General features: G+C 38.8%; 2 protein-coding genes across 6 annotated transcripts in view; both read right to left on the bottom strand.

The window, feature by feature from the left end:
* Positions 1 to 741, bottom strand: part of baz2bb (bromodomain adjacent to zinc finger domain, 2Bb) — a 52474-nt gene extending 51733 nt beyond the window's left edge. For all 5 annotated transcript variants that reach the window (XM_087852918.1, XM_035906741.2, XM_035906743.2 and 2 more), the window contains exon 1: positions 537 to 741. The gene's annotated coding sequence lies outside the window, so the exon portion shown is untranslated. The remainder of the gene's footprint in view (positions 1 to 536) is intronic.
* Positions 742 to 6241: 5500 nt separating this feature from the next.
* Positions 6242 to 12232, bottom strand: cd302 (CD302 molecule). Its single transcript, XM_006788538.3, has 6 exons — positions 12085 to 12232; positions 9099 to 9224; positions 8862 to 8978; positions 8039 to 8221; positions 7900 to 7920; positions 6242 to 7796 (listed from the first exon to the last, which is right to left on the bottom strand). The coding sequence occupies exons 1-6, from the start codon at positions 12161 to 12163 to the stop codon at positions 7594 to 7596; spliced, it is 729 nt and encodes a 242-aa protein (XP_006788601.2). The 5' UTR covers positions 12164 to 12232; the 3' UTR covers positions 6242 to 7593.
* Positions 12233 to 13172: the final 940 nt, after the last annotated feature.

The following is a 13172-nucleotide window of genomic DNA, read 5'->3' as shown; positions in this document are numbered from 1 at the left end:
ATTAGCTAAACATTACGGAAGCTCATTTGTGTTATATCCAGCTGTTGGACAATTTCATGACACGCCACGAGCTTAAACCCACGACAAATACCACACAAGCGGGCAGTCAGACGTTACTTTTAAACATGACACACTCCTACAAGAAGCCTAAAGTGAGCTATAAATTTAATAGCTAACTTTCCAGTAACGTTTGCGGACTCGCGGAGAGCAACACCGCCGCCAGGTACTGAACATCACTGTTAGCATTAACCGCTTACCGAAGTCTTCTTTTTATACACAAGTTCCAGTGTAAACATGACAGCAGTTATATCCTTAACAAAGTTTACCGCAGCAGCATTCATAACCGCTCTACATACTTTTAATACCAACTTTTTCATGTTTTTTTTATAACTCACCGAGCGGACACAGCTTCACTGAAGACAAGTGTACGGTAAAAGGATGCTGCTGGTGAAGTTAGCTTAGCCATCCCAGACGAGCGAAAGAGTGAAATAATACATGACATGCGTGAACCTAACGAGCGAAGGTTGTCAACTCACCTGATTATCGTCTTGTATTCCTTAAAAAAAGGAGAAGCGGAAAGGAAAAGGTGTTCATTTACGTCCCGGTCAGTTTAAGGGCTGTTGAAAGAGATGAGAGGCGAAGTGGTCAGTGATTGAGTCCGGCTGGTCGGTAACGCGCTGCTGAACGTGTTGATCTCTGATCGCAGATTGAAGAGCCTCTCCTCCTGATTCACTCTCCAAGCAACTCGAGCGAAGTGACGTCAGCTCCAGGGTTCGAAGAGGCTACCATGCAAAGTTGTGTGGCATCGTAGTCTCTAAGATGGCAGCATTGCAAACATATACATCTAAACATTATGCAACACCAAGCTCAGTAAAGATCACATATCGTGGATCTTGAGCATCAGTATTAGCAAGGATACAAATTATAGTAATAAACAAATAAATACACATTCAAAGTAAGGTACCCAGTAAAACAGTTCATTTAAGGGGGTTGCAATTGTATCAATGCCAGTAGTTACATGTGCATCTTGTCAAACTTTCCAAAAGTCTTGACTCCTATAAAGAAAATATCAGCGTACTATTACTTTGATGGTTCCTGGAATAAAATGTATAGAAAAGTGATATTGTCATTCAATAAAGTGCTGCATTTGGTCAAGTATGTGGCCATCTGCTCACATCTCAGTGCATTTAGGCTTGTTTAGACATGACTAAAAACATCCTGCTAAAGTTCAAACTGAGCATCATCACGCGGTAGAAAGGTGATTTTAGTAACTTTGAACATGGCATACTGGTTGGTGCCAGATGGGCTGGTCTGAGTATTTCAGAAACTGCTGATCTACTGGGATTTTCCCACACATCCATCTCTAGGGTTTACAGAGACTATTCTCTGAGTGGCAGTACCTCCATCTGCCTCTGTTTCTAGTTTTTCTGATCACAGCGCACAACTGGCAACAGGAAACAAAGTGTTACACTCCCTAGAAAGAATGTAACTATAGGGAAATGTGCTGCTTATGTCTACTAGTACTGCAGATTAAGGTTATAAAAATAAGGATAAAACCATGTGATTTGAAATTTCAGCTTGTTTCACACACACACACACACAAAATGGGTAGTTATCTTTTCGTTTGTTTGTTTATTAAAAAGAAAAAGAGATGAGTTCCAGTTATGAGTTCCAGTTAAACACAATAATTAAGGCACAAAGGCATGTTTGAATTAAAGACGTAGAGAAACAAACCCCCTCATCAGCATTTGTAATCTATAACATGTTTCTTTACCTGTTCCACGTCCCTTGCGGCCATTGATTTTCCTCCTTTTAATTCTGCCATTATGCAGCCGTCACAGAAAGCACCAAATGGACAAACACGCTGAAAAGATTTCATACATTTGTCCTCCGAGCCACAGCATAGCTGGGCTTTTTACTTTTACAGCGACGATAAAGGAACGTCTTTTTCTGGCCACAGCTTTTCATATCATAAAATTAAAATGTCATCCTAATTGTTAAAATAAAAATCCCAGTCAGTGCCTGCGGTGCAAAGCAGCAAGCGGGGGGAAGGGCAAGTAGTCAGTCCCCTTTACAGAGTCTTGATTAGAAAGTATAATTAGATATCAAAGACGCAGCAAAGATGATGTCTCGAAAGATTGATAGAAAACAAGATGTGCGTTTGTTTTGTTCTTATTATTATCACTTCACAGAAAACACAGAATGCCCTCAAGACACAAGAATTGGACTCACTGCCACTGTTGTTTTTCTGTCATATTTAAATCATTGAAATTATGTCAGTGCACAATGTTGTGATCCTTTTCACACCTAAGCCTTCCAGCACATACATTTGATTTAGCATATTGCACAGTGTGGGCTAAAGTGGGCTAAACCTGTACATTAATCTCTTAAGTTTGCAGCTATGTGTGTAAACTAAAACTGCATTGTGATCATTTTCATTCATTTTTTAGCATTTAGTTTGGCTTTCACAACAAATCAAATCATAAGGTATGTGGTACTGCATGAAATTTATATAAGAGTAAAGACATGCAAAATGTAATATAATTCACATCAGTCCCGTGGGGTGCAAATAAGTGAAGTGACTGGTCAGAAAGCAGTCATTTGCATAGTAGTCTTTGTTTTCTTCTGTTAATTGGAGCATGTTCCAGGATAGTAAATGGAGGAGAAACATGAGATGACCAGAATGAAGGACAAGAGAAACAGATGCTCTGTGTACAGGCACCTTTCCCAGGAAGGACAGGCACATGAATAGAAAACGAGCACAGACAGAAATAACTGATATCCAACACAATCGTGAGAAAGAGACAAAAGGTTCAACCAAAACCCGTAAGGCAGGAAACGGCCTTAATGCATAAAGAGTCAGTGCTCCGCTGTGTGTATTTGTATTACTAAGCCTATGAGCAAGTCATGCATTTCATTTCTGTGCCATATTTTATTGATACATAAGTTCACTCAGTGCATGATGCAGATATTTCTTGGCTTCAAGTGTTTTTCTGTCACATTACTGTATGGCGTATTTCATTCACACGTACAAGTGTTCATTTTAATTAATCATTCTGGGTTGACCTCTTCCTGCTCTGAGCAGTGGTGTGGCAGAAGTGTGAATTCAATTTGTTTCCTGTTGTAAGAGAGAAAATCAGACAGTGCCGCTTTTGTGATGAGAAAACAGAGCAGTATATGACAGCAAAATATCTACAGTGTATCTAGAAAGATGGATTCTGAGGATATAGCAGTATGACTAAGCTAAGTTTGGAACTGGAACTTCAAAAATTAGATTAGTGATCAGTGATCCTACTGTAATAATTGTTTAAAAAATTTAAGACACTGATTCAGATCACATTTCCAGCTGAATACTTGCATTATAGTTATATATCTAATAAATTATCTTATATTGCATGCTTTTAACTCACTACTCGATTGTAGGATAACTAATACATATGAATATGGACATAGAGATATACAGGGCTGTAACTTTGAAAGACCTGAGCTATAAATTTATGATGCTGTTTAACACTGCATTAACATCTGAAACCAAACCATGACTATGCAGTTAATGCTGTCACATTGTTATCTAGTGCACTCATGTTATAGATTCGACACACCCTTCAATGTGGACTTGCATATGTTGGTAAAGCCATTAAAAAATAAAATCACAGATTAAGTTCATTCTACTGACAAAATGTGAATTATCCAATAGCTAAATACTTCACTGGACTGAAACAGTACATGGCCTCCCCTTGCTTTTGTAATAATGAACTAGTTCAATATTCGATACCAGCTAGGATGTCGCCCAGATTAACAAGGTTTGTGTCAGGTGTTGAGGAACCAGGACACACTGATGACAAGAGGGCTACTGGAACAAGGAGGCATAAGTGGGCAACAGACAAGAACAGGGCGTTGATGGAATGCTACTAGACAAGTAACCCCAGCAGAAGGGCTTGCATGAAGAGGACTTGGGACCTACGGAATCTTTGATACCCAGCATCCAAACGGATGTCAAAATAACTAGTAGCTCAGTGTTCCAACATTCGGAAGAAGGAACTGCTTGATGAGGTACAACACAAATGCTATGGCAAGGGGGGGGGGGGGGGGGGGGTGATACCATCACCCAGACCATGCAACCTCCTTGAACAGGATCCAGTAACTATCACAAGGTCTCCAGTATGAAGAATGGGACCCTGCATCTGGCTGCACAGATGAACCAGCTGCTAATGGAGGCGGAACTGAAGCCTGGAACAGTTTGATCCAACTACCAACCAATAACCTGCCTCAGTACCACGTGGAAGCAAATAAGATACATGAGTGGGGCACAGAAAGAAATTGGCAGGTAGATAGAGCACCAGAAGGCAACATTGCAAACATTGAGGACAGCTAGAAGTACCTGTGAATCCTACAGGCAAATGGGAACCATGAACAGGCCGCTAGGAAAGCTGCAAGCTTCAGAGGGTAAGTCCTGAGGACTCAGCTGAATGGAAAGAACAAGATCCAGTGATCAGCTGGGATAATAAAGAGGAGGAGACATGTCAATGGCTTGTATATCCACCAAAAGGTGTCAACACCACCAACAAATGCAGAAGAGCATCTCTGAACACACAACATGTTGATGTAGCCACTGCTGTAATATAAGGAAACTTTGGATACAGTTTGTAGAAGCTGACCAACACTGGGCAACAGAAGATTGGAAAAATGTTGCCTGTTCTGAGAATTCTTGATTTTTGCTGCAATATTTGGGCATTAAGTTGACAATTTAACATAAAAAAAAACCCTGAAGTCATTGATCCATCCTATTCTATAACAGACTTTAGGCTGATAGTGGTGTAATGGTGTGGGGAATATTTTCTCGGCACAAATTGAGACCTTTAGTACCAACTGAACATTGTTTAAAGCTTTCCCAAGTAGTTTTGCTGACCATTCAGTCCATTTATAACTACAGTGTATATCTGCTTCCAGCAGGATAATGAAAAATGATTTCTTCAGCATGACAATAAGGTCCTTGTACTCAAATGGCCTCCACAGTCACCAGATCTCAATCCAGTAGAGCACCTTTGGTATGTGGTTGAATAGATGATTCTAATTTGGATGTGCAGTCTATAAATCTGCAGCAACTGTGTGATACTATAATGTCAAAATGAGTCAAAATGTCTGAGGAATGTTTCCATCACCTCTCTGAATCTGCCACAAAGAGTTAGGACAGTTCATAAAGCAAAAGTAGGTCCTGCCTGATACTAGCAACGTGTACATAATAAAGTGTCCAGTGAGTTTTTTTTAATTAAAATGTATTCAGATTTAACATTTATTAAATTAATAATCCTTTAATTTCTCAGTGTTTTGTTACTACAACAGTTTAAAATCAAGAACCACACATAACCTGTGCTGAACAATACTTTATTCTAATAGAAATCTTAAGAGACATGCTAGAAATCATTCTTATTAATTACTAACACAAGCTGTTTAAAACTAATTGTTTTATATGTTTCTAGACCTTTTTTTTTTATTTGTGGAAGAAATGTTCTATTTCCAGTGACCATAATAAACAGACTCAAGATACATTTGTTCCACTATCCCACCTTGTGGCCAAATCTAGAAATTACCTTGACTGCCAGGAAGAAAAGAAAAGGTGTTTACAAAGATTCTCTATCAATGTGCTGCATCAGTAAATGCTGCTTCACAACTGCTTTTAATCATTCCTTGTAAAATGTTAAAAAAAAAACATATCAAGAAAGTGTATTTGCCCAGCAAAGAGGCATCCGCTGACAATTTCTGAAGAAACTTTGATGGATTGCAGGCTTCTTGGAAATCTGAAATTAGACGTGCATGAAAGTGAAGGATATCCTGCTGACTTCTTTCAATTCTGTTTCATCTCAGCTTCACACTAAAATGTCAACAGAACCGATGGACTCTTACAGGGACAGACACCCTTCAGCTGACAGTGATTAAGAATGATTTTCACAGACTCTGATTTTGGTAGTCCAGGTCATTCTTCCAGTCTAATTTATGCAGGGACATGTAGATATTATATATCTAGCATAAATGGGAAATATAAGACTGACTAGAAAGTATTCCTATTTTCTGAAATGGCATTACTAAAAAAGCAATAGGGTTACTTGTGGCATACTATTAAAAATCATACCAAATGAATCTTATATATTATGCATTAGTGCTTTAAAAAGAATGTGCTGTGTATTTGAGTGGACTTTTCCATATTCCCCCGATTACCCATTATTACAAAGACAAAATATGATTTTAATAAATTTGTGCAAATTTATTGGAGAAAACAAAATCAGCATCATACAAAGGTTCCTGCCATTCTTCTGCAATATACTCATTCCATATTCACATCATGCTTTAATCCCCTATAATCATTCACACTCGGGTTTTTTTCTAAAAATTCTAATAGTAAGATTGGCTTTTCCACAGGGCAGCAAGTAAACATTTAATCCCACAGTCTTTTAACCCTTTAAAGTGTGATACACATTGAAATCCTGGAATGAATTAACAGTTTAAATATTTACTGGCTGTATAGTCGGGACAGAAAGGATTCCATGTGCTTTCCATAAACGAGAAACAGCAGAGGAAAACAAATATAAAAGCATTCTGCCAGGACATCTCATAAAGTTACCTTAAAGTCTTATAAAGTTACAGTCATTTAGGACAAGCTTTTATTTTTGTGGATTTTTGTTCACCTAAATTGCAACATCATTGTGCATGAAATAACAAGGTGGCTGCTCATGCTTTCTTGTTTGGATGAAGCAATTAAAAGAGTCCTCTAACTATTGGAAGAAATACTGGACTATTTTGTTTTTTGTAGGTTTTTTTTTTTTTTTTTTTTTTTTTAAAGCAAGTTTCAAGCTTTTTATTTGTTATATTCCAGTATGGCTCATACGGAGCTCTGTTAACACTTAAATGTATAAAACGTAACCTTGACCAGGTTACAAGGTTGTCTTAGCTTTGGCTTGAAGTAGGAGTTTGAATAATCTGAACAACAAGGAAAAAACAAAAACATTATTGATTGCATTTTTTAAAAAAAAACACATGAGATACATAAATCTCTTGTGTATAAAGTGGCAAAAATCCCCCCCAAAACTTGTTAATATCCCTTCTTGTTCACCCTCAAGTTTGCGGGACTCCAAACCAAGCTGAATTAACTCTGTAACAAAAATTCCTGCATGCACACAAAACACATGAAAGTCACACTCCTCATATAATCTTGCACACCACTTAAGGAAACCATTAGTGCATTTGCAAAATAGGAACCGCTATTGACCATTCTGTAGTGTCTGACGTGTAACCTGACATTAACGCCCAGTGGTAGCTGAGGAAAATACACCAATCAGAGATATTTACAAATGATCTGTTGTTAGTGCAGGTGACTAAAAAGCACGTAGATGTAAAAGAGAAATGCTTAGCATCACATGTCTCCCAAACAAACATTATTCTGAGTCATGCCACTGACATGCGTTAATCCCAAACTGCTTGAGTAACAATTTTAAGAGTGGACTTCTCATTGAATGGGAAGGAAAAAGAAAAAGAAAAAACAGCCACCCATGGGGAAGGGTTTGGTGTTTCTTATTTAGGAAGAGAGCGAACGTTCTCCTATGGTGTGCTATCAGTCTCCTCAGCCTCCACCAGGCACGATTGGTCTGTGTCAGGGACTCGGAACGGAGGGTGGTACTCGAATGCCGTGACGATGCCGGAGCCAAAGTTGTGCTTCTGGTGCAGAAACCAAACAACAGCTGAGACTCCCACGATAGCCACCACGCTGAGAATGACGAGGGCAGAGAGCACTGCGCTAGGTTCTGAGGGAGACGATTAACAAAATAAGGGAGGTCACAATTAGTACCAAAAACCACAGGAAAACCACAGAAACCGTGGGCAAATAAAGCTCAAAGGTTGACTTACTCCGCTTGGCTTTCTCTTTATCTGAAAAGCAAATAAAGACAGAAAACACAATGTGAGGCACCAATCGCAGCCCTGTTTTCTGAAGTGACAGATTCAAATTCCAGTGCAACATAAAAAAAAGAAAGAAAAGAAATCTCACCCTGGGCGGCTTCACAGATTACCCCATTCTCCAGGTCACCACTGCAACTGACAATTTCCCACTTTCCTGTGTTTGTGTGCAGAGCTGCACATTTATCCATGGCCACGAGATCTGACGTCAAAGAGCCATCCTCCCAGTTAGAGAAAGTCACCGCGTTGTCGTGAAGCCACGTCATGTTTTGAGCTGACCAGACACATGAATCGTTATTTCACATATTTAGAGGTTTTAGGGCAACTATAGTTAAAGAGTATATTTTCATTAAGCTTCAGCATTCCTCTAGCATTCACAGACAGACACAGAAGTGATGTCCATCTTTTTGCCCTCACTACTGATGTGCGTTTAGGTTAGGTACATCCCCCACAGGATTTCCTGAAACTTTGCTAGGATGTAAAGAAAAGAATGAGTCAATGCTGTACTGTAATGCAAGCTTTTAAAAGTAGCTGGCACAAGCAGAAAATTTAGGTCACTTTAACAATGTTTTATAGTCCATGTCGAACTTGTCAAATGTGAAAAAAGCCGTCAGTTTTAGCTGACACAATATATTCTACAACTGCTTAGAAAAAAAAGAGAGGTAAAGTTGTTGTTATATTTATTCTGATTCAGTAAAATGACTAGATGTTACAATCCCTGATATTTATGTATAATCCTTACTGAAAAAGAAAATTACAGCTACTAAAATATAATGGACTTTGATACAGCGCTCTTTAAAAACCTCAAACACACAATATTCCGCAAGATTTGTTGTCAGTTTTCCACCTAGTGACCTCCAAACAATGCTGTTAATTAGTTATGAAACTAGCCAAAAGATTTTCCTGAAACTTACTGTTTGAGTCGTAATACATTCCAAGCCACACGATGACCGGCAGGCTGTTTTTCCACACTTTGGGGCTATAGTCGATGACAAATTTATTCTCCTCCTCACTCTGGATCGTCAAAAGTTCTAGGAAAACAATCACAGTAAATATGAACGCGTAATCACACGCGTTGATAATGCAGTCGATTTGACTTATTGTTTTTAAACACAGGAAACATTTGAACGTAACATGGCTCGGTCATCTACCAAAGCCTTTGCATTGAGTTTTTGCATCTTCAAAGCTGTAGCTTTTGATTTTGTCTTCGTCTCCATGGACAAAGTGGTAACATCTGTCCTTAAAGGGCACCCAGGTTCGTCCATCTGCGGGGCAGCCTGAAAGAAACAATGGAGAGCCACCCTGAGACCTACAGTTCAGGACAATTTAAACCAACACTGTCAATGAAGTGTGTCGGAGAAGTGCCCCAAGTTTGTAGGGTTACAACCAAGGTTATTATCGTTAACGAAAACTAACGAAATAACAAAAACTAGAAGTGAAAAAACATTTTTGTTAACGGAAATAAAAATAAAAACAAAAAAAGGAAAACTAACTAAAACTGGAATGAGTGTTTACAAAACTAACTAAAATTAACTGAATTTATAGCAAAAATGTGTTTAGTTTTCATTGATGTGTGCGTGTCATACAATAGTCAAGGGTGAAAATGAAGTTTAGTTTCCAGATTTTTTTTCTTGCTGTGTCTCATTATGCCAGCAGGTGGCAAGTACGTTAGTCGAGTCGTCTGTGTTGCTGCTCCATCCACGCGCAGAATCATGTCAGGAAAAGTCGGAAGAAAGCGCCAGAGTCCAATTTGGGATTACTTTGAATATGACTGTGTTTTGGATAAAGCAAGTGTCTTGTAGTGGAAACAGACAAATTATGAGGGACATTTCTAAAGGGAAAAAAATCCCACAAACCTTAAAGTGCACTTGAAAAGCTCACACAAGAAGGCTAACCTAGCTTACCTTGAGAAGGTAAGGGAGCACACTCAACCCTCATCCCCAGATAACAGAAGCTAACCCCAGGCAAGGCAGCGTGATGCATCCCGAGACAACAGGACTGGGATATCTACACAACTGTGTGAGTCAATTACCTTCAAAAAGTTTATCAATTCACTTGAACCAAAATTACGAACACCCGGTGCTGCGAGAGTTAATAGTCTCATTGGGGCCAAGATATACATTTTATAGTTGCCTGGTATCAATGGTTGTTCATCGGCCTTTATTTATTTATTTAAAGAACCCATAGGTGGGAATGTGAGTTGTCTGTCTCTGCATGTTAGCCCTGCGACAGACAGGCGACCTGTCCAGGGTGCAGTATGGTAGCTGGAATAGCAACATACCCAAGGATAAGCAGAAGAGAATGACTGATATGATGAAACTGGGATTTTGTTACACTTAATTATTGCAAACACAACTAAAACTATAACTGAAACTAATCAAAACTAAACTGAAACTAAGGATTTTCAAAAAAATAAAAACTAAACTAAACTAGCAAACAATTGGTAAAAACTAATTAAAACTGATATAAAATTGAAAATCTGAAGTCAAAACTAAATAAAAATAAAAACTAATGAAAATTGCAAAACTATTAAAACCCTGGTTACAACTACCCGAGGTTCTGGATCTTCTTTAGCATTCTTTGCCAGGACTAATGCAGCCCACTGTGTGGCGTACACAGCCAGACTTAGATTAGTTGACCGACTAATCTCAGTCTTCGTGATATTCCACTTTGTGTCACTGTCATGAATCATCACATGACCTATACTCCAGCAAACCTCTGTTTTCAATCTGTTGCTCCTGTCTGCAGTGAAATCAATGAATGCCAGGGTGATGCGCTATTGCTAGCTAGACATGTTCCACCATGTTTGATGCTGCTTTACAACTTTCATCTGTTCACCATTTTGATGCCACTTGTTTGGTCTTACCCACTACAACTTTTTTTTTAAGGTTTTGGGAGCAACAACCTCACATTTTTGCTTTTGTTACATCTCAAACCATTTGCATCTTGTGCAAAGCCTCTGAGGATTGTGGTTATGAAGATAACTGAAAAGGAAACATGTACTTCTATCTCCTTGCTGTTCAGTCACAAAAAGCCTTGTGCCTTTCCACAGCTCCCTAATCAGGGGTGGGCAATTAATTTACCCAACGGGTCATGTGAGAAACTGGGCCCCCTGGGTAAATTAATTACCCACCTCTGCTATAAACACACTAATGCTTTACTTGAGTCTGATTATTATCCTGCAGTGAGAGACAACTTCACCTCAATATAAATGACAATCTATTCTAAGCAACACGGGCTCCTCTTTGTCCATGTGGCTTAGAATAGATTGCTATAGATGTCAAACAATCATTTAGGTGCCAGGTGTCCAATTACTTTTGGGTATTCCGTTTAAAGAACAATGCAAGCAAGCACAATTGTTTTGGCATCGTGATAAGCTAATTAAACTAAAACTGAGGCCTGTAAAGCTATGTCCATTATTAAATTTCAAACCGATGCCCTTAAAGCACATTAATAAGAACAAAAATGGGAAATCAGCAGTCAAATTCATAAAACTTGAGACGCTTTGCGTCATAACCCAGTTGGTTGTTTCCAACTTGTGACCACAGTTCCTCTTTTATTAGCGTCTCTATTCTGTGTCTGGCAAATGGTGGCATGATTTTATTTATCAATTTATTTTTGGAAATAAGGTTATGTGCTAATATGGAGTTCTAGTACAGCATAGGCGCAAAAACTTGTGTTTTCACTTCAAATCTGCGGTGATTAGCCACCCTGAGGCGAAATACAAAGAATGCTAATGCAGTAAGCACTCAGACGAGGTTAAAAAAGAGGTGAAGCCCTGATTCTTTCTTTTAAAGAGTCTTTCGAAACAAACGACAGACGTGCACTTTTACTCGGATACGTGCATGTACGCAGTGTGCTAACGTTGGTTCGCAAGTTACGTGATACAAGCAAAATACAGTGTCGACATTCAGGAAAGTTGGTTAGGTAACATTAATAAATGTATTTACATTTCTCCCCGCAGTCTAAAAACACGAACCCCTCCAAACCCAAAGTAAACACACACCAGAGAGCGCAAATAACACAGGCCTACGCACTGTTCAACCCAGCGGTGTAACGACGGACAAACCATAGCATGCCTTTAAAACATATCGCTTCCTTTTAGCTTTGAGCTGAGGTTCAGTTTTAAGACCTTACCTCCCGTCAAAGGCAGCTGAACACACAGCACGAAGACACACCACAACAACAAGCGGTGACTTTTCTTCAGCGACTCCATGTCAGAAATCTTGTAGCACCAAACTTGTTTTCTGACTGTTGCTCTGTCCAGTCAGCCGCAGCGTGAGCGAAATCCCACCCACCCACACACCCACAGCAAAAGCACAACGCACGAGTCACAGCACGGCCTGAACACGAGTAAACACCGCGGTTATCAGTGGGAGATGGTGAAAGCAGCATTTTTTTGGGGTTGTTATTGCTTATTTCAATGGCTTGAACAACACGGAGAACGATATAAATATAATCTCCTGCCCATTGTAATTACAAAATACGGCACGTCGGCAATTAATGCAAACGGATGCAAATTAATGGAAAAGTTTCATCTTCCGTGTTTCTGTGAATATAATTCGTTTGTGTTGTCACAAACAAACAAGTGTAGTCCACTCGGAAGAGCTTTTGCAACACGATTTGCACATACTAGCCTTTAGATGGCGCTGCAGGTCCAGTTTCCACAACAGGGCAATGCACTGCTATTGCTACTCACAAACATACGATAAAAGGGTCTCTCTGAGTTAACATTGCTGTAATTGTAGACTTCCGTTACTCTTTTTGCTGATGTGGTGAAGTATTTCAGATGATATTGTTAATTACTGTATTCAAATTGTCCTTTGAAAAAGGATAATTACTAATTATTAGTAACAGTAACCCACCAGGTGACAAAATGTGTCAAAATTTTAATGTCAAAAGGTTGTTGGTTCCTATTTTACATACTTTTATTTTAATTATCAGCTCACATATAGGCAAAGGTGCATTTATTCAGACATTCTTATCGATTTGTTGTCCCCTCCCTGCATCTGAAAAATTGCTTACTGCTTATAAACGGTTTGTATCATGCTTATATTATTCCTCTGTATTTAACCACTTAGTAACCAGATTAAATGAAATCTAATTTTTTTTAAATTAATTTTTTAAAATTGTTAATTGTTTATTTAATTGCATGTTTCAAAACTGAGAAGAATCCATCACCATTATTTTGTCAAAAGCAAAACAAAACAAGTTTTTGAAGACGG

Source organism: Neolamprologus brichardi, chromosome 16, assembly GCF_056152115.1.
Source record: "Neolamprologus brichardi isolate AB-2024 chromosome 16, ASM5615211v1, whole genome shotgun sequence".
Classification (NCBI taxonomy): domain Eukaryota; kingdom Metazoa; phylum Chordata; class Actinopteri; order Cichliformes; family Cichlidae; genus Neolamprologus; species Neolamprologus brichardi.
This window is presented reverse-complemented; position numbering and strand designations above follow the sequence as displayed.